The sequence below is a fragment of the Strix uralensis genome, chromosome 3 (genome assembly GCF_047716275.1).
Source record: "Strix uralensis isolate ZFMK-TIS-50842 chromosome 3, bStrUra1, whole genome shotgun sequence".
Classification (NCBI taxonomy): Eukaryota; Metazoa; Chordata; class Aves; order Strigiformes; family Strigidae; genus Strix; species Strix uralensis.
Genome location: NC_133974.1, coordinates 47,415,495 through 47,437,879, shown reverse-complemented (window position 1 = coordinate 47,437,879; position 22,385 = coordinate 47,415,495). Strand labels below are relative to the sequence as shown.

The 22,385-nt window shown below is 37.4% G+C and overlaps 1 protein-coding gene across 11 annotated transcripts in view; it reads left to right on the top strand.

Annotated features, from left to right (window-relative positions):
• Positions 1 to 22,385, top strand: part of ASCC3 (activating signal cointegrator 1 complex subunit 3) — a 288,803-nt gene that overhangs the window by 4,966 nt on the left and 261,452 nt on the right. For 10 of the 11 annotated variants that reach the window (XM_074862160.1, XM_074862162.1, XM_074862163.1 and 7 more), the window contains exons 2-4: positions 16,324 to 16,467; positions 17,261 to 17,411; positions 21,614 to 22,197. In XM_074862160.1, the coding sequence (XP_074718261.1) occupies positions 16,378 to 16,467; positions 17,261 to 17,411; positions 21,614 to 22,197 (825 nt within the window). In that variant the 5' untranslated portion in view covers positions 16,324 to 16,377. Of the gene's footprint in view, positions 1 to 7,078; positions 7,186 to 16,323; positions 16,468 to 17,260; positions 17,412 to 21,613; positions 22,198 to 22,385 lie in introns of all 11 variants that reach the window. The other variant, XM_074862161.1, reaches the window with a different exon arrangement.

Sequence of the window (22,385 nt, the reverse complement as noted above, 5' to 3'; positions counted from 1 at the left end):
GTAAGAATAGATGATCATGGAATAATGGGTTGGTGACTGAAGCATTTGTTGGGTGATTTGGGGAGTAAATTTCAGTTTTCCAGTTGTAAATTGGATTCTAAGGAAGTTGTGAGAATAAGTAGATGGGTTTGTACAGTAGTGACTTACTTGCATGCGTTCAAATATTTCTTAAAACATAGACAGAAACATTTATATCTATATCAACCACTCCTTTCTTTGAAACGGGTGAAACTGTTGAACCGAGTTGCTTAGTGAGTCTGTATTTGGAAACTGGATTCTGATTAATTTGTTCAAGAAATGTGAAGGCATTATTCTTAGCTGCTACTCTAAGGGAGTACAATTTGTCCTCTCCTTGAAAGATTAGGAAAGAGTAAAGAGGATCTCTGAAAGTCCTCTCCTGTTTCTTTCAAGAAATTTATTATTTGTCATGAGTTGACCCTGGCCAGCAGCCAAATACCCACCCAACCTCTCTCTCACTCCTTTCTGCTGCAAGACAGGGAGAAAATAGGAGACATATAACAGTTGCTTGGAAAGACAACCACCATAAGCATGGATGTCATCCCCCCCTTGCTTCTTTCCTTGAGGTTTTTATTGCTCAGCATGACATCATATGGTATAGAGCTGTGTTGCCTCTGAAGTATCAATATAAATAAATTCTATAAACCTGAACAGTTTGTATATCTGCTGTGCTGAATACTCATGATACTTGTTCAAAGGCTTTTAATGGTTAAGTAGGAGAATCTTGACTAATATGTGCATATTTCTTAGCTTACAGTACAATTTTTCTAAAACATGTTTTAAGACATTTTACATGCATTGTAACAGAATATGACTACATTTCTAGAAATGTAACCATTTGAAAAACTGCACAACTGGAAAAATCCTGCTTTAACGTCCTCAGATTACTAGAGACATAATGGGGCTATTTTCCTTTTCATTATATCAGCCAAGAATAGTAACATTATGCCCCAATTTTTGTTCCTCTCCCCATTTTCTCATGGAACAAGCATGCATTTCTGATGTTTACAAGCTTTGTGAAAAGATGGTTAGGGGTATCCTCACTGTAGGAAACCATACAGGTGCCTTTCTCAAAGTACCCTCTTGCATGTATTGCCAACACTACAGGCAGTCAGCCCAGGAAGGGTGGGCAGCAGCTGTTAAGTTTTGATTCTAGTTTGCATGCATTGTAATATTACAGGAATGTAGCATTACTTTTTTTTTTTTTTTTTTAAAGTTCTAATTCTAAAGTGTAATAATAATAAATTATCAATTAGGAAGCTGTTATTTGCTGGTCCTCAAATAGCTGACGTTCTGTTTGAAGTGCCTGTGGGGCATATGAGCTCTGAAGAGATGACAAGGGACTCTGTCTCTAATAATATTCCTTTATGGCGCTATGTGTCTATTCAGTAGTTGAGTGTTGTTTAAATGTATTTTTAATTAACTTTTTTTTTTCTTGGTAGAAGGGCCTACTTTAAAAGGAAGCATGTGTGTTTTCAGGCTATAGGGGTATATTTAAAATGATGCTTCTCACTTTTTTTTTTCATAAATTTTTAGGGTGAAATTTTGGCCATTTTTTTCCCTACATCCTACCAACATTAAATAACAGATTAGAATAATTTATATTTAAGCCAAATTGAAAGTGGACAGTTGTCTGCCGTGGGACAGCTTCTGGTATTTCTGTTACAACCTTGGGTTTCTTTACAGCTCTTTGCAGGGGAGGAAGTAGTATTGCCTCCAGGCATAGGAGAAAGGTCTGAAGAGGGAGGTACCCCCAAAGGTACCTGGAAGGCCCGGGGTGGTTTGGACTGTGCTTTCAGCTCTTCAACTGGAAGAGCTTGTCTTGATGGATTGATTTTGGGGAATCTGTATGCATCTTCCCTGCACTTCAGTGTTTGACCATGTTATGTCAAACAGCGAGCTCTGTTTTGAATATGCCTCTGTTTGCTTTCCTGATATGAAATACAAATTCACTCTTTTAACCCCTGAGCCAGACTGAACCTTCAGCATGCCGTGACATGGATCCAATAAGAGAGGGCTGCTAGACCATGAGGGGTTCATTCATGTGGATGTACCTTTGGAAAAATATTCAAATAAGCTGACAGAGACTTTTAGGAGGAATGTTAGAAAGACTGAGGGATAGCATAGTGCTAACAAATAAATAGTTGTCTTATGGAAGACATTGGTCATAGGCAGATATGATCAGTAAGTCACCTGACTTAGAAGACTAGCTAGAAATCAGTTTGAAAAGGAAGGCATGTCAGGATTTCTTGTTAGCTGTTTTAAGCAGAAAGCAGGAATTAGCTATCCAGTAATCGATACCCACTCAAAACGCTGGTGTGGTCAGAAAAAAAATTGGTAGAATTTGCCTGTAATGCATTGTGTAGATCTATATGTCTTGTGTGTGCCTAGAGTTTGGGATTTTGGGCAAAGTTATCTTGGTTATTTTGTGTTCCTAGAGAGTTTTGTTAAAAAGCATTAAGTTCTGTGTATTCTTAAATCATGATGTTTCTCAGAAAATTAGGAGTTACTAGGGACTGAGAGTCTTTGGCAATTTGGTACCACCACAATGGTAAGAAAAGCTGATGGAGACTTTTAGGAGTAATGCTAGAAAGACTGAGGAATAGCATAATGCTAAAATCTACTCAAACTTAGCCAAGTTTAAATACGTGTATTTAATGTATTGATACAGGACTTAAATGCAGCAGCCTAGTAACTAATATTCAGGAGATTCTTACCTGTGACATTTTATTAGTATCATCTTAGTATATTCAGAATTAAAACACTTTTCAGAAAGATGAATTTTGGATAAAAGTTACAGCTTTCAGCTCCCAATTGCTGTGTATTATTAGGAAGATGTTTACTATATCTTTGCAATGGAGTGTGCACATGATCACCATGTCCTGATGAGAGTTTTCACTGATGTTAGTCAGAAGGCTTGCCCTACTTAAATAATCTTGATTGTCTTGAGTGTTCATGGATGTTACTAACTAGAGAGTTTTCCTCGAACTCTCTAGTCATGACTTTCTGACTCCTTCCCTACTCAAAAACTATGACGGGTTTCAAACAAGGTACTGAATGGTAGAAAAAGGGTAAGGACATTTTTTAGAAAATATTAAAAAACATCAATATGAAAATTAAATGAATGCAGTCAATCCAAGTGTTGCTAAATATAGCAAACACTTAAAATTACACAATACACTTGAATTATTTTAATGAAATTGATGCATTTGTGTGGATAATGACAACTGATTATTATTTCTATGTAATGGGTCATTTTCTACATATTTCTGTATTATTTATTGCAACCATTAATAAAATTCTGACTCTCACAAAAGTTTCTGGAACTAGGATGAGCTTATTTATAGCTGATAGTTTTGGAAACTTTTTATTTAGCAATAGCCAGAGTTCTCCAGTACCCTTGTTTCTTTCGAAGGGCAGTTCCCTATTTTTAGTACATGACAATTAAATTAGTTTTCTTGTATGTTACTAGAAGCACTGTAGAATCTACAGCTTCTTCCTGCATATTTCTGTTCTGAAAAATAATTCTGTGGTTTATTTTTAAGCACTTGCAGATTTTTTTGTTTCAGATTGCTAGCATTATCTGTATTATTACCAGTTTTATTGATGAAATTGCTGAATGCAAAAAAATATTTAATATTTTCTCTAAATGAGAAATCCTGCCTCAGTGCTTTCATAGAACAAATGTTCTTTAAGATTAAATGTGAATGTTGGCCTAGATTGCACAGTAGCTGTATAAGCACAGTACACTGTCTGCTAGATGTAATGAATTTATTAACTGTAACTAGTTACTAAAGAAGTAAAGAAGTTCTTGAGAAGGACTCAGGATGTTTGGTAAGACAGTTAATTCAGAACTGACACCCTGTCTTTCCCAGTGACATGAACGTTGCCAATGACTCTTCTGTGAAGAGTTCATTTTACACCATGCTGAATAAAGCATGAATTTTGTGATCCACTTTTGATGACGATTATGTCATACAAGTCATATTTACAAGTCAGTGCAATTCTTGGACATAGTTTTTGATGATGAATTCAGCAGAGATCAAATAGAAATGTCATGAAGTACCAGAGACAGTGTTATTTAACCAATTAATGAATCCTTGATTCTGATTTTGGCAGTGCTAATAGCAACACAACTCATCCAGTATGTATTATAGCGTCAAAAAGACATTCTCCCGTCGTTAACTTGGCTATTGTCAAATGGATCTCAAATATATTTTCCAAGTCTATGAGTTTCACCAGTGATATAGTTGGACTTGTCCACATACACAAAAAAATTTCATTTTATTTTCTTTCAGATCAGTTTGTAAAAATCACTTGTGATACTGCACATATATATATGCAACAATGACTAGAGGTGTTATAGCGTGTTTGCTGCTTTGGGTTCCTAAGGGTACTGGTACTGCCTCCGTGTTTGTACAGGGGTGCATTATCTGCATGACCCTAGGCCTGGGAGGAAGCTTCATGCTTCAGGGACACTTACGTTAGATGTCCTGTTTATCATCTCTTATGAAGGCAGTAGTCTCAAAAACAATGGCAACTGATATATAATGGATGGTTATATGCTTCTTTAAAACTATTTTCTAGACTTTACCATAATACTTCTTTATTTTAGCTCTACCCTGTTTGAAAAACTTTCCCACAGTTATTTCAGGAATCTTACAGGATGGGTTAATGAGAAGTAAGAGAGCAATTGTACTCGTATGACCCCTCCTTTGTGACTTGAGTAATAGTGTACAGGCAGGGTTTTCAGGATTAGTGGGGTTACCTGGCTTAGTCTTTTGTTTTATTGCATTCGAGAGATCCTTCTTAAATGCTAAAATAGGTTATGTTTTTCTCAAAGGGATGGCTCATGCTTCCTTCAAAAACATTTGTGGAGATGCTCCAGATTCAGAATGATTCAGTTCCAACCTTGAGGCCTAATGAAACCATAATTTGAAGGAAATCAGAGTTAATTATGAAGGATAATAATGGTATTGAGTGGATAATTAGCATCCAGTTATTTAGAAATTGGAGATAATACAGTATTTGAGGCATTTGTTTAGTTGTCTGTAAATCTGGTGATTCAGGTGCTTGAACACACACCTGTTGCCAGTTTAAAAACCTCACAGAATTACACCTTGTATCCAGCTTCTGTTTCAGAGGATGTGGATGTTTCATAGGACTTATGTCATATCTACTGGTCCATGCAAATATCTTTTGATATTTTAAAGGGTCTCAAATGCCATTAGACACTGTGCTTAGAGACTAAATCCCAGGTGCCTGTCATAAGGGAAACTTCAATTTTCCTGCCTGATTCAGTCACAGGCCTTCAGAAATGTTTTCACATTGTTGGTTTTCTATCTAAAATCACAGCTGGTTTTGGAGAGAAAAATGTCAGTGCATGTGCCTAAATGCCATGAAGCAAATGGGCTCTAGGCTTTGTGTGGTACTTCTCTGTGTATAAGCATAGTAGTGTCTGCTTACGTGTGTGTTGTAAACATAACCACAGTAGACAGGCGAGGTACATAGGTATGAGTCTGTACAGATCTTGGGGGCAGTATTCGGAATCTGATTTCTCCTGTACAGTTTCCCTGGTAACATGACTGGGATGTGTGTTGGAGATGGAGATGAGACTAGTAGACCTTCTAACAAACAATTTGTCAAATTTATTCTGTAATGGAGCTGAAGACTTTGTTTCTGCTTTCCAGTCTTGTTTCCAATTATTTAGGAGCTCGACCTTAGACCTGACTAAAAGCAGCCTTTACATTCATTACTTTTTAAGATTAATCTAGGCAAGGTAGGCGAACTTCAGGAGTATGTGTAGGGTTTGTATCTCCAGTTTTAGGGACCTGTCCTGGTTTTGGCTTGGATAGAGCTCATTTTTTTTCCCTCCTTAATAGCTAGAATAGTGCTGTGTTTTGGATTCAGTATGGGATTTGGTATGAGAAGAATGTTGATAATACACTGATGGTTTTAGTTGTTGCTAAGAAATCAAGGACTTTTCAACTCCCCATGTCCTGATAGGGCGCAGGTACACAAGAAGCTGGGAGGGAGCATAGGCAGCAACGGACCCAAATTGGCCAATGGAATAGTCCATATCATGTAACATCATGCTTGGTATATAGAGGAGGGTGGATCGGGAAGCTCACTCTGGCTTCCAGGATTCTGGTTTCAGGATTCTTTCTTTAGGATCACTAGCCAGGAACAGGCTGGGCATCAGTCAGTGGGTGGTGAGCAATCACATTGTGCATTACTCTTTTGTATTTTCTATTATTATAATTATTATTTTAATTTTATCTAATTTCAATTATTAAATTGTTTTTATCTCAACCTATGAGTCTCCTTACGCTTACTCCTCCAGTTCTTTCTCCCATTCCCCAGGGTGAGGGAGGCTTAGCGAGTGGCTGCGTGATGTTTGGCTGCTAGCCAGGTTTAAATCACGACAGGGCCAGGGTTAGAAACAGGTGGTTTCCCCCACTGCCTCCTAAGGCTCAAGGTGTGAGTGCTGAGTTTCTGGGAATAGTTTCCTCCGTCAGGCATGGGCTGATGCCATTTTCACAAGAAGCGGTGGCAAAAAGATATTCCTCAGTTTGAAATGGTCAAATGATCCAGACTATCCCAAGGTATATTTGTAGGACTGGATATTTTAGTGTTGTAAGAGTGCAGATGGAAAGGAGGGAGTGTGGGAGAAGAGAAAAGCATATTCTGTTTCTTGAGCACAGTTTTCAATCACATTCACTGATAATGAACAGAAGCTCTGTGGTATCTTTACTACGTCTGTAGCATCTGCTGAAGGTTTATTATTTAAATGAAGTTACATTTGACCCTTCTCTTAAACAAACCCGTGCTAGTCAAGCTTGATTTGAAATATAAAGAAACGTAGTTAGTTACTTTCTTCTATGGAGAATTCCAAAGCAGAATTCACTAAATTATGAATAACATGTACCTACCATGAACAGTATGGCTTAGGTATCCTAATAGTAGTACTTGGATACACAGTTTGCTATGTTGCACTTTCAGGTATGCATCTGTTAAATAAATGTCTCCTTTCGATTTTACTCATTTTATGCTGCTGAAGAAGCTAAAAGGTGAAGTAGAATTGCTTTCCTTCTGGTAGTCCTGTTTGCCTTGAAGAGTCGTTTGGACCTGCTTTTCTTCTGCATACGAAACATTTCTCAAAAGAAAGTAAGCAGAACCTGATCTTGCACACCAAGTTTGTGAGCCAGGCATAATTTATCTTGTCTTTTGAAAGCTAATTATTCAGTTAACTTCACTGCTTCCTGAGCTTTGGATATACCAACAGTAAGCTTCCATAATATGCACTGTTTTTTCAGTTAATTAAAGATATTTTGTATAATTCAAAAGTGACTTTCTCATTATAGCTTTATTGTTAAAAAAAGTTAATAAGTAATACTGTTGCCCTGCCAAAGTAGAGGTCCAGTTTATTAACTTCAGTGGTATTAATCCGAGTCATTGTTTTTTCTGCTCATGGGATGTTACTAGCTAATTCCAAAAATACGTTTGGATTTTCACCATAAGTCATAGTTGTCTATGTCCAGGAATAGCTGTGTGTTATCCATGAGAGATGTGCCTGACTGCACCCTGAAGCTGCTACTATTCTTGATAATTCTTCATGTTACTCTGCCTCAGTTGCATAAAGGTGCTCGCAAAGGTTTGTATAGATGGTATATAACAAGTCTTTCTAGAAGAGCTGTAATGTGATGATTTTTACCTCTTGCACAATTACGTTACGCTTAAAAGCTCCTATAATACCATTAACTATATCTTTGCAAGAACATATTTGAATATAGACATGTAGACGCATCCATTCTCTCCCTTTATGCAAGGTCAGTTCACCCTCCCAGATCATTTTCACTAGTGTTTTGAAGTGAAGTGTTATGGGAGACCACCTTCTGATGTTCTGAAAGGGCTGATGTACCTGTAAACTGTTCTGGGAGAAGGCGAGGGGGTGGACAACCAAGAAACAACTCCCCGGCATGGTTTAGAATCAGTGTTAGAATGAGAAAGTTTATTTTGGTAAGCTTTTCTTGTGGCCAGCCTCAGACCTTTTGTGGTCTTTGGTATGGCAATCAAAGTACAATTAAGCCCCATTGGTGGCAAGATTCTGAGTCTGCTCAAAACCAAAAGAGAAGCACACTAGAGATGGAAGAGTGGATGAATACCCATCGAGAACTACAAGGGCATTGCCAGGGTGTGCAAAGATGCAGTCGAAAGGCAAAAGCTCAGCTCCAATTGAAATTGGCCACAGATGTCAAACTACAAGAAGGGATTCTTCAGGTACATAAACAACAAGCAGAAACAGAAGGAAAATACTGGCCCACTGTTAAACAGGAGAGGTGAACTGGTCACCTACAATGCTGAAAAGGCAGAGATTCTCAACATTTTCTTCACCTCTGTCTTTACCAGCACTGTTGGGCCCCAGGCCTTGGGAACAAAAATTCAGGTCGATGCAAACACAAACCCAGTCAGTGAAGGAAGCACTGGTGTGTGAACTGTTACAGGAACTTCACCTCTGCAGATCAATGGACCCTGATGTTATCCACCAGAGGGTGTTAAGTGAGCTGGCTGATGTTGTTGTGAGGCCACTCTCTGTAATCTTTGAGAAGTCATGGAGATTGGGGGATGTCCCAGAAGACTGGGAGAAGGCTAATCTCATCCCCCATATACAAGAAGGGCTTAAAGGAGGATTCAGGAAATTACAGGCTCATCAGTCAGTCCCTGGGAAAGTTGTGGAATGCATCCTCCTGAGGATTATCCCAAGTCAAATGAAGTGCATGATTGGGAAAAGCCAGCATGGATTCACCAGGTGCGAATTGTGCTTGACAAACCTGACCACCTTCTACAATGAAGTAACGTGCTTGGTTGATGTGGGGTGAGTGGCGGACATTGGATTTCTCCAAGGCTTTTGAAACGGTTCCCCACAGCCTCCTCCTAGAGAAACAGATGAGTTATGGTCTAGACAAGTGGTCTGTGCGGTGGGTGGGGAACTGGCTGACAGGCTGCACCCAGAGGGTGATAGTAAATAGCTCCTTTTCAAACTCGCAACCTGACACAAGTGGGATCCCCAGGGATTGACGTTGGGCCTAAAGCTGTTTAATATCTTCATAAGTGATCTGGATGATGAGATCAAGTGTACCCTGATGAAGTCTGCCAATGATACCAAACTGAGTGGGGAAGTGGACGCTTCAGAAGGGAGACCCACCCTGCAGGAAGCCCTGGATAGGCTGGAAGAATGGGCTAACAAGAACTTCATGAAGAAGTCCAACAAGGCCAAGTGTAAGGTCTTGCACCTAGGAGATACGTAATCCAGGAGTTCAGCACAGGCTGGGATCTACCTGGCTGGGGAGCAGGTCTGTGGAAAGGGACCTGGGGGTCCTGGTGGACATCAAGCTCAATATGACTAAACTGTGTGCTGCAGTGGCAAAGAAAGCCAACAGAACGCTGGGTTGCGTCAACAAGGGCATCACCAGCAGAGATACAGAAGTCATTACCAGACTCTACTCGGCACTTGTCAGGCCACACCTGGACTACTGTGTTCAGTTTTGGTCCCTGATATACAAAAAAAGATGTGGACGGGCTGGAGAGGGTCAGGTTGGAGAGGGTCCAGTGAAGGGCCACAAAGATGATCGAGGGACTGGGAAGCCGGTCAGATGAGGAAAGGCTGAGAGGATCAGGTTTGTTCAGCCTTGAGAAGTGAAGGCTTAGGGGAGACCTTATCACCATGTTCCAGTATTTGAAGGGTGGCTACAAAGAACACAGAGACTTCCTTTTTACAAGGAGTCACATGGAAAAGACGAGGTATCATGATACAAGTTAACTCCTGGGGAGATTCTGATGGGAAACAAGAGGAAAAATTTTCACAATGAGAACAATCAGCTGCTGGAATAATCTCCCCAGGGAAGTGGTGGATTCCCCAACACTGGACACTTTTAAGATTCAGCTGGACAGGGTGCTGGGCCATCTTTTCTACACCATGGTTTTTACCATGAAAGGTTGGACCAGATGATCCTTGAGGTCCTTTCCAACCTGGTATTCTGTGATTCTATGAAGAGTCCTTGCTATCACAGGTTGTGTAATCTTTAAAGATGTGACTTGATTTGCACAGAATGTTATTTTTAAAGCATACTATGCACCGCACAAATACATATTTTTTTTCTGTTCCTGCCTTCTCATTAGAGCTCAGAAGAAAGGTAAAATCTTTTATTTGTGGTTTTCTGCTACAGTAAGCCTACTATGTTTGCTGTTTATTATCTGTACAAATTTTCATTCACAGGTAGTCACCCAGTTGTACCTCTGTGCAGCATTCTGAAGTTGTTTATTCCATTGAAATTTTATTATGCATCTTTAGCAACTCTTATAAGCAGTTCTTTTACCTCCTGAAACTGAGTTGCAAAGAACTCGGCAATGTCATCTCTGTGAGTAGTCATTAGCGTGGGAGGCCTTATCCGTGTGTGTGCTTGCTCTTCACTACAGGAATGTGTTACGGAGACTTTCTTACTACCATCTGAACAGGTGCTCTAACATGTTCTTATCACAGCGGTTATGCAATTAATTGTTATTTATGTATTATTACAGCAGTTATTTCTTCTGAAGTGCATCCCATGTCCTCTCAGCCATCCTTGGTGAGATGCAACATGTGTTAGTTAGCTGCCATTAGCTCAAAGCTTTTTCTTTCTCTCACTTATCTATTGTTTTTCATCCTCCATTTACTTCGTTTGGATATGTACATCTGTATTTACCTTCCATACACATCCTCCTTTTCCTTTAGTGACAAACTTCTGGAATGGAGTCAGATGAACCCCCTGGGATTGTCTTCAGCCTCTCTTGATGGCACAGTGTGAGAGGCATAGAGAGACTCCTGTTAAGCTAAAGCAAAACCAAACCCCCACACTCCCCATTTTGTATTTGTGGCTCATGCCTAGTGTTTAAATGAACATACATGTTATGTATGTTGAAGTTGGATAGTTGCTTATAGTACATGTCCACATGTAAGGCAAGTCTTTAAGACTCTGTTGCTTGGGATGCAGTTTGTCTCTTGCTGCAGGGAATGAAAAAGTTAAGGTGATGGGGTATAAAAATGCAGATGTTTCTGAGTCTAAAAATTGAACTACATCTTATATTGTTGGAAAAGAAAGATAAGTTATTCTGAAAAAAGGGTTGTTTTAAATACTTTTTTTTTAGAAACGACAGCTATTCTTAGTAATGATCTCAAAGCACATCTAAAATGAACATGTTATTGGGCCAAGCCACATGTTTGGCATCACACCAAAACAGTGTTGGGCATAATCACAGGAAATGCCTCTCCCGCCGATGCTAGCAGGAACAGTGTTAGGCAGCTGCTGTGTAATCCCATGTGCATGGCTAAAATTGTGAGAGATTCTGGAAAGGGTTAATACTCTATTGAATGCATGGCTTGCAATTCCATTATTTGTTTTTAGGGGTTTTTTTGGTTTAGTGACTTACATAATTAAGATCCTGAAATTGTCTCTTACATGAAGGATGGCACACACAGGCACTGTTATGCTTCCTCATTATGCTGAAGCATTTGTTTGAATTCTGGCATTCACTGGGATGAATACCATGTATCAGGCAGCTGCTATTTCTTCCTGAGTACATATTCCTTAATCTTGACATCTCCCTTTCAAAGATTGACCCGGGCTTGACTGGAGATAGCAATATTCAGCCCAGACAACTTGAAAGAATTCCAGTGTGATATCTGATTCTTCTGCAGAAAATTAGATGTCTGAAAGTGTACAGTTGTTCCGACATCATATAGCACTGTTTATAAAGGTGCAAAATATGAAGTTGGAAAATATAAGTATTGTAATATCTTGCTTTGGCCTGTTGTTTATGATTAATATCCCAGACATTAGTAAACCACTATTATCCCTGGCAGTTGATTTTGATGCTAGGTGCTGTATTTGTACTGTTTGCATCAAAAATGCTTGGATAAGAAGTTTAAGTAAATCTAATAAAAATGTTCTCATTGTTGTAAAATAGCTTTTTCACCTAATGCTTTTATTTGTTTCTTTAAAATGGCAGTGAGCAATACACACCAAATAGAATGTGGGGGTTTTTTTAAATATTGAGACTTATTTATAAATAAAATATGAAGTTTACCTTTGTGTTAATGAAGCTGCTAAGGTTAATTTTGCAATTCTAAAATGTGTTCATGTCACTAAAATTTAATGCTTTGGGATTTATTTATTTTTGTTCCTCTTGCATAGTAGAAGTAAAATATACTGTATGTGGATATATTTAAAATGACTTAATGTGTCCTCATGGTCTTGCTGCTTTTGTGTTTGATTTACATAATCCTGGGCTAACATTTAATGTTTTTTAAATATATTTAATGTGCAAAAGGTTACCAAACTGTCCCTTTATTTTTTGTATTGTCTTATGGCTGGGATATCTTTCGCCTTTTTTGCTGCTTTTTCATTTGAAATGTTTCCACTTTCACAAGTGAAAGTGAAAATGCCATTTGATCCAAATACTATGTGATCAACAGCAACCTGCTATTAATTGCCAATGTCTAAAGCCTCTTTTTCTTTATAACATTCTTTGATTAGATTAGTAATAAGTAAAAACTTCTTCAGGTTTTATAAATGAAAAGTTTACATAGAGAGCAAGAAGCTTGTTAATAGTTTAAAGAATTATAGGCAGTATAGGAAAAACCTGGTAACATAATATTCCTTAAATAGCTTAAACAAAATGACTGCTGTAAGGTTTTAAGGGAGCTATAACAAGTCAAATATTAGAGGCTACAGAAGCTGGTACTTTAGGATAGCGTAACTGCAGATTTTACCTCAGATTCAGTTAATGCTGTTATTCCATCATTTGTAAGTAAAGAAAGATTTGTGTTCAACTTGAAAATTGAGGTGTACCAGATTTGAGCAGTCCCTTTCTCTTAGCCCTACTGGGCAGCTGGCTTCTTTTGTTAGAGAGTGTAGGAATTAAGTAAATTTTAAAATGGCATCTCTCTGACCATAATCTCTATAACATTTCAGTGGAGAAAAGATGGTTTTGTTACTTGTTTATAGAAAAAATATAGGAAGGCCAAGAGTGGGAGGAAGACTGAAGAAGTTGGTGGAAATACAAAGTGGAAAACTTCTCTAGTAATGTCTGTAACCTTTGTAATATTGCTAGCATTTTTTTTTAAATGTTTCAGTTTGATGAATAAAAACCTATGAGATTATGATCCATGTTTACTGTTAGGTTTACTTTCAAACAATAAAGTTTGAATGGTTTCATACCTGAATATAATCTGGTTTTATGTTTTACTTTCATAAAAAGTTTCAACATTAAAATCACACTTGCTTTTAAAAGAAGTAAAATGGGCTTTAAAAGTTACTGCGTCTCATCTTCACAAAGCTTTAGAAACTTAGATGGTGTTCTTTCTGCTTTACAAACAGGAGCTTGGTGGAAAGTTTGTTTTTTGTTTTTTTAAAGAGGCATGAAATCCAAGATAGTTCTAGGAATCATCAAACTTCAGTTCCTTTTCCTAGAAATCATTAGCAGAATGGGCCCAAATTGCCCTTATTTGATTGACGCAGAGCAGGCAGGAGATATTTTTACCATATAAACTTGCACAGATCTCACGGTTGAATTCCCATTCCACTTGGCCCTCTACAAGCATGAAATAAGATGGTACCTATTCTTACACCTTTTTCTCGAGAGGGAATGGGCAGAAGAACGGCAAAAGTTCATCTTGCATCACTATGTGGGGACCCTGGTAAATAGGATTTAATCACTGCTGCCTTTCAGGTCCTTGTTCCAAAACCAGAAGATTTTAGCAGGATCATTTGGTAGTACAGATGTTTCAGATCAAACTGTGGGTGAAGAGATATATTTCTGTCAAATCAGAAGGAATTAGTTACCCTTGTGGTGGCTGCAGGAAAACAAGCAGTGGCTGATCCCCTCTAGAGGCAGCGTGATGCAGGCAGGTATCTACATCAGCCCGCTTTATGTGAAAGCAAGTAACTTTTTTTTTTTTTAAAACAAATGTAAATTTACACTGCATCTGATAGGGCCACAGCACTTTTGACTCAGTGTTTAGAGCTGGCGCTACTATGTTGTGGAATAATAGTGTAAGTTCATAAACTTTACCTTGTTTTTCATGTTAACAGCAGAGTAATTGCACCTGTGCCTCACTTCTTAATCAATGGCTATTTTTGTTTTCTTGTGGTGCTATGGTGGGTGTCATGGACCAGAAATAAAGGGCACGTGTCTGCCTATAAATGAGATGCAGAAGCCTTGGGTGGCTGCTCTGCCAAACCAGCCCCCTCAGGGACCAGCAAGTTTGGAAAGCACATAGGCACACATGGAGCAGCATTTATTAGCATGAGCTCAACTGTAGAGCTTTGGGGCTGGATGTGACTCTGGCCAAGTCTGCAGTTAGGGAGGTGTGCCCTTACTTGTCCTCTGGGGATTCAGGTTTTTTATTTCAGAAAGTATTAATAACTCAATGAGTAAACGAGGAAGAAACACTCCTTTAAAATTTCATAACAAACTGGAGGACTTGGAGATGCTTTAAAATCTCCTAAAGGTGTGTGAGAAAAGTGAACTTTTTAAAAGTGGGTTCGAACTTTCATAAATTATTGTGCATGTTATTTCAGAAAAGACAATTAAAATAATATTACAGTGATGTTGTTACATGTTATTGTAAAGGACCATAATTCTATAGAAAAAGGTATTTGAGTGTAGGCATAAAATAAACAGTCAAAATGGAATGATCTTTAATAGCTAATGACAGTGATGTCATTGGAGCAGTATGAGGTTCAAACAAAAAAGGACAGGCTAGATTCCTTCAAATTTTGGACACATTACTTCCCTTCTGTAATGGTGGCTATAATGTTCACAGGCTGTTTTCACTAGGAGCTACGCTGGTATGAATTACGTGTCGTATATGCGCTGAACATCTCAAAAGCTGCAGTGTTGCTTGGCTCTGTCAGCTTCTAGGCTTGAATTTGAACATGTCCTCTCTCTCCCTTTCACAGTTAAAGATTTTATATTTCTGCATTTTGTACCTTCATCGGTATAACATTTGTCCCCAAAATATCAGCTGTTGTGATAGCTTTTCTCTAAAAGCATCTTAATGCAAGGTGGGAAAACAAGCAGACCTGTCAAATGAGTGATATTTCACTGTCTGTGATTGGAGTGCTGCATCTGGATTTCCTTTTTTGCTGTATTGGAAAGTTGAGAGCTAAAATACAAATGCAGTCATTAAATGCAGAAAAACTGTAAGAATAATTGGATTAAAGAAGGGAGTTCTGTACAGTATATGACGGGGGAAAGTAATTTTATTAACTCTAAGTTATTTAAATTCTGGATGGTCGATGATCTTCAGGCATGCTAAGAATGATGCAGATCATTAAGTTTGTAATGGTATCATTAGTTGTTTCAAAAATAATCTAAATCTGAATCTGTATCTATCTGCCACCATCAGAAACTGTTGCTGTACATTAGAGTTCATTAAACAATTCAGCTGTGGGCACCTTTTGAAATGAAACAACTTTGAGAAATGTTTCAGTAAAAGGCTTGGAACGGGTACAAGTTGAGATGGAGAACAGCTGTGTTTTGCTGTATAGATATGAGCCTGTTTCACAGAGGAAGTAAGACTGTGCAGAAATAGGCTGTAGTCCTGGAGAGAGTCCTGTGCTCTAAGTGTGTGTATGCTCCCACTTGTGAGATGAAAACATCCTGAGGCATACTTTTTCTCAGTTTTCCGGTAGCCTTTTTATTCCCTTTATCTCTTATAATAGTTCAGTGCTATACGATTTATGATCTTTTTTTCCTGTCGTAATTTTCTTTGCCTGTTTTGCTGGTTAAAAATGGTTAAGCAGTTGTCAAGAAGGATGCCCCTGCATCAACGCCCGAGGCTGTTAATGACCTGAGAGCTCCCAGTGTGGAGCGTTCAAATCTTTCTAGTAGGTTGTAATCACTTATTGCCCTTGGGAGTTTAAGTTCAGTTACATAGATTTCACTGTAATACTCTTGTGTTAGTGGTGCTAAAGGAATAACAGCCACTTTGCCTCATTGCTGGTAACTCTTCTTTAGGCAGGAGAGAGAAGAACCACCTGCTGAGTGACCTCTGCATGTTACCATGTCTTCCCTACGCTCTGTGCCTTTCACCTCCCTTCTATTGATTTTGAAGATCAGCATTTTTTGAGAGAGATTTTTTTAACTTGTTTAATTGAAGTGCCAGCCAAGTTCTGCTTGCTCAAAAAGGTCTTTCAAGTTTGTGATGCGAGTCTGTATTTATAGCATTAACAAAGCCATGTTATTTATTTTGTTCTCATCTAGGTGCTTGAACTGGGATTTGATTTCTCATCCTATGGATCACTGAATGAGTAACAGATGGCCTTGCCTCGTCTTACAGGCGCTTTACGCTCCTTTTCAAATGTCACTAAACATGAGGATTACAGTGAAGAATTAGCTGACTTAACGGTAAAGATTTTTTTTCTTTTCCAAAGCATAATTGTAAAGTATTAGTGTGTATATAGTAAGAATTGTTTGCTTTCTTCATTTGTATTGCTATTTTATAAGAGTAGGCAAGCAAGCCTAGGCAGAGTGTGTATAGTTTCCTGTGCATTCCTTCACAGTGTCCTCACTCAAAGTCAAATTTGCTGTAACTTTGTGATTTGTGCTAGGCCCTTACAATCATGATGTGCTATATAGATAGGGTTGCTTGGCTGTGTTAGTACAGCCCTGTTATTTCATCCTTCAGGAAGTTAAGTTGGGCTGGGCTGGTATGTTTTTAGCGCAAAGCTTATGCAGAGCTAGGGAGCCAAACATTTCCCTTTGAATATTAAGTTCACATCAGACTCTTGCTGGGTGATGTTTAAAATAAATTTAGTGATACTGAATTTAAATACACACACACACCCCCCTCCAAGAAATAATACATTAAAGCAATAGATGTGTTGTGGGAACCTGTAATGTGAAATGGATTTGGAATCTTGGGAGCTGTGAATCTCCTGAAGTTGCAAGAGTTTGGCTTTACAGAGAATTCTGCCTCAGAAAAAGTAAAGTAGTGAGAGAGCACGTGTGTGTGTATCCTCCTTCTTCCTTACACTCAGGAAAGAGTGTAAAGAACAAGTAATAAGGAAACTGCTTGCAATCATTACTACTTACTAACTGAATGCAATTGGAAAGAGGTGTTTTTATCTGATGTTTAATTTTAAAGGAACATCCATATAGTAATTTGAAATAAGTAAAAAAAAAATTTTTGCATTTTCAGACTAAAAGATCAAAACTACATGAACAATTGCTGAAGTCTGATCTTACTTGGAAGAAGATAATAAAGTTTGTTGATGACAATTTGGACAAAAAAGAACACCAAACTGTAAATGGTGATTTAAAAACTATATTACAAGCTGCAAAACAAATAGGTATGTTTTCATTCTCTAGTAGTCTAATAATAAACTGTTGGGGGAGGGGACGGGGGGGGGACGACAGAGTTTCAAACTGCTTTCTGCCTGCATACTTTGCATACTGGTACAATTTTAGTTCTACCTTGATGCCAGGCTTGCCCTGAAATATCTTTGAAACTCCTGTTAATCTGATATGTGCATGCATAATTTGGTCTTCTGTTTTATTTTAAAATATGATTCCATTGTTATGTTGATATTCTTGCTTTTTGATAGTATTGTTGTGTAGTTGTAATATGGTTTGTGATCCACCTTTAATAAGCAAAAGCAACAGCTTCTCTTGGAATGGCAGTATTCTGAGAAAAGAACAATTTTGGTGTTATCTGCTTTGATTTCACGTGATTGGCATAATGAAATATTGGACTGCTACATAGGCAGATAAAAATGTAAAATGTTTTCTACTTGAAGCATTTGGTGTTGAGATAATAATAAATTTCACTCATCTGGAATTAAGCTTTTAAAACTGAAATACCTTATGCCAAAAAAAGGGTGAAAACTTAGTTTTGATTGGAAACTTAGTTTTTGATTGACAGACTAAAACTAATTCAGCTTGTGCTGTTAGCAGAATTTAACTTCATCAGCTCATAAACTGAACACATGGCTCAAGCTCTAGCTGTCACATATTTAAGAATTTTTCATTTCAACCTAATAGGTATATTTTCTCCTTTTCTGATTGTGTTTCAAATATCTTGAATGGAACCCTAAGTAAAAAGACCAAGACAATTAATATATATAAATATATTTGCCTTTTTTTTGGCATTATAGACCAAAGTTTTTTATCACAGTACAAATGTTAACCTGCCTCACTTGTGTTTATGTTTCTTGATGGTTCTTTTGGAAATAACTAGCAAATTGAGAAAGAAACAAATATCTAAACACAGACTTTCAGAAAAGGCTAGACAAGTTATTCATGTCCAGCATGTAATAATCAGCTGTGCTGTAGAGTTGCACAGAAGATGTCTGTTAAAGCTATTAATGGTTGTAATGGCTATTGCTTTAGGGAGTCATCAGAAGAAAAATTGTGATTTCTCAAATCACTGACAAAAGTTTTAAACTCATCTGACAATACACGTGTTCTAAACTTTGTTCTGTGATTCATTCCTTCCATGTTAGTGACATAACTCTGTTATTTTTACAAATTTGGTCCTAACTTTCTTTAATCCTGTTTTTTCTAATGCAAGTAGTAGAGCTTGTGCTGTTAGCAGGCTTTAATCTCTTCAGGCCAGAAGTTAAGCATGTGGCTGCCTGTCTTTGAGACAGGCCTCTAGAAAGGGCCACCTCCCTGCCACAACACAGGTATCTCTGCTTCAGTGCACAGATTTGAGCTGGCACTTAACGATACACAAGGTTTCAGGGAAGGTCGTGCAAGATGGGGAGAGAGTTTGCATCAGCTGTCAGGGCCTGAAGTTAATATGGAGAAGGTGCAGTCTGCACTGATAATAGATCTGTATTGATTGAGAAGATCCACATAGTTGTTTTAGATATCCACTGGGTATAGTTTAAATCATAAGAGGTACTGGAGTAAAGTGGTGGCTAAATTAGGTCTGACAAATATATAATGACTATAAAGTTTGCAATATAAAAGGTAAGACTGTGTGTAGTATAGCAAGTAGGAAAAAATGGCTGATGATGGGGAAAAAAGATTATAAGCAAAATAAGTATTTACCATTCTTAGTTGTAAATGTTACCTATGACAATAATTTGGCAGGGTTTTTTTTCTATATTACTGACAGAAATTAGTATTAGCTGCATGATTTTTTTTTTTTTAATTTTTTTAAATTTTCACTTTTTGCCAAAGATGTCCTTAAAAGCTTTCTATTTGTTTGGGTTTTTTTCACAAATTTTAATAGCACTATGGTGGGTAAGTAGAGCAAATTGAAAGACTTGAAAGTAATAGTGATAAATTGTTGTTTGATGAAGTGGAGAGGACAAAACAAATTAAAACAAATGCATGATTATTTAGTTAGATCAAGTTAGAAAGAAACAATCAGCTTTGACACTTTTGAATAAAGATGTGTAATGTTATGGAGACACAAACCAGAACAGATTACAGCGACTGAGGCACAGACTTGAACTGACAGTAATGTTCCAACGATCATCATCAGAACTGTGTAGTAGGGAAAGGGAATTGCTTGTATGCCTTTTTACTTTAATTTGAAGGAAATGAAATCTCACCCTAGGCAACGTATACAGTAATATTGATTTACTTTACAGGGAAAATGTCACTTACTGAAATGATTTGATTGGCTTAAAAACAAAAAGGAAAGAGTAGCTTCAAGTAGTGCATCTCTTGACATCTTGGCCAGCTCATTATATTTACAGGGGAGAGGGTAGTTTTTTCTGAAGAGATGCTTCCATGAATAGGAGATGTTGATCATAAAGGAGAAGTAGCACATAATAAACCTAAGAGCCTTTTCTCAAATCCTTCAGTACAATTCTGTTTTGACTTTAATGATGTATTTGTATGTTAGGAATGTAAGAGTGAGGTTCATGCAGCCAAACTTAGGTCTATAAGTTTTTAGATGTTGGTTGTTTTTTTTTCCTGTGATTCCTATGTAGCTAATGCTGAGAGGAAGGCTGAAACACCTTTTACCTTTGAGATGTATTTGCATATACAGTATATGTGTGTATCTTTGTTATATATCTATAGGTAGGTATCTAATTATCCTGTAAATATCAATTCCAATCATCTCCATTTTCAAAGTGTACCATAGGGAAATTCAAGAGAAATACTGAGTTTTTAGGTGCCTTCATTTATGTTATGTTTCTAGTTACTCAGCCTTGTTCTATCTGCTTATGCTGGATTTCTTTTCCTTTTTCCTGTTACATTGTGGGTAAAAAAACCCTTGCTTTTGCTGGAGATAAACCCAACCTTAAGTTGAATCAAGTCATAAGTAAGAATGTCAGAGTAATTAAGAATCTTCCCACTGATTCCAGTAAGTTCTTTAACAGGCAGAAAACTGGGACATAGTAGAGTAAATAGAGGCCCATAACTGAATAGCAGAGGTATACAGAAGCAGGCATAAGACAGTTTTGATTACTGAAAAGAGAACAGCCACGTTTGCTATGGCAGAAGTGCCATTTGGGGGGTTTGAAAAATGAATAATATTGTTCCTTTTAAAATAGTTTGTTTTAATAGTTCTTTTGATTTAGCCATACCTTGGCTTAATCATGCATGTTACCACTTAAATCAAACTGTTCTCTGCTGGAGTTTCTGCCGGTTGATCTTGATATAACTAAAGAATTGACCAGATAAAGACATCTTCACAATAGCAGCTTGTAAATCTCCACAGTAAGCTTTAAGATGTTTTAAAAACTATGTAATCTTGTAAAAAATGCTAATTTTACTAAAAATGTTGGAGTAACCAACCCAGCTTTTTAGAACACTTTTTTTTTTTTTAGCTTCAAAAAAAATTCTGCATGTTGTCCTCATATAAAACAAACAAACAAAAAACCCAGTATGCTGGCTGGTTTTGTTTAGTTTATGCTTGATGACTTAAAATTTTGTTTAGAAGTGACATTTTGGTTCATCATATGGTGTTTTTGCTTATGTTTTCCTTGAGTACCTTTGTGAACATTTGTGTAAGAGGTAAATTCATGTTTTTCTCTAATAATATTTTTTTATTTGCATAATAGGGTATTTTTTAGATATAAAACTAAATTCATGCCTTTATTTGCTTTAATTTCTTTGGGCAATTTTTCTAACACACATGCTGTAGTAATTCCACTGGAATTACTACAAGAATGTAGTAATTCCCAGCTGAGTTCTGTTGTTTAGTCTGTTATGAATATTCAGATTAGGCAGTGAATAAACAGTGAGATAAAGTGGAAATTTGTTACCTTTAAAAAGCTCATAAATATCCTATTGTGAGTTTAAGACCTCAGGCAAGTTTTTTCTCTACCAATGCTCTCCTATTTTTCTGAGTTAATCCTTAATATGAATTTCTAGTAAGTAGAAGGATAATGAAGACAGATGCTTTCTTATCTTATACCTTTTATAATTCAGTACCTTGCAACAGTTGCTGCTTGCTGTTATGGTCTTCATTTCATAGCCCTGTTGATGAGACTTGCAGCAAGAAATTGAATACAGTTATTTTATAGGCAATGAAAGAGAATTAGTTTGAAGTGTATAAAGTTACATTTGTTTTTGGTTTTGTTAACAGTTGGAGCTGAAAATGGACAAGAAGCAATTGAAAGCGGAGCTGTTTTTCTCTTTAAGACATTTCACAGGAAAGAATGTGTTGGCCATGATGAGACAAAGGCGATCAAGCAGATGTTTGGGCCATTTCCATCATCATCTGCTACTGCAGCTTGTAATGCCACATGTCGGATTGCTTCTCACTTCACTGAAGAACAGCTTACAGCCCTCATACAGATGGCTGAAGAGCAAAATGGTGATAACAGAGTGTTCTTCGGTAAAAATATAGTGTTTTCATTTGACATGCATGATTTGGATCACTCTGAGGAGCTGCCTGTGAATGGTGAGGTCGATGCGCAGAAAATTATAAGCTTAGATTATAACAAATTTCTGAATAACCAGCTGAATCACTTAGAGAATTACTGCGATGAGAAATCTGATCTCAAGTCTTTGGAAAAAGTAGATGATTCTTTTTTATGGTGTGAAGTTGGAAAGTATCTGAATGAATCTCAAGGGGGTACCCCTGGAGGGCCAACAACGGAAGACCTCTGCTGTACTTTGTACGAGATGCTTGCTTCTACCAAAAGTGGTGATGAACTTCAAAATGAGGTACAGTAGTGTATTAACAATACTGCATGCATTTGAATGTTGCAGAAATATACAATTATTTCATATTGGATTATGTCAGTGTAGTTTATCCAAGTGTCATCTGTGCTTTTCCCTTTTTTTTTTTTTTTGTCTTGAGGCAAAAGATGGATGAGATGAGTGCAGCATGAATTTTATGTGAATAGTCTCCT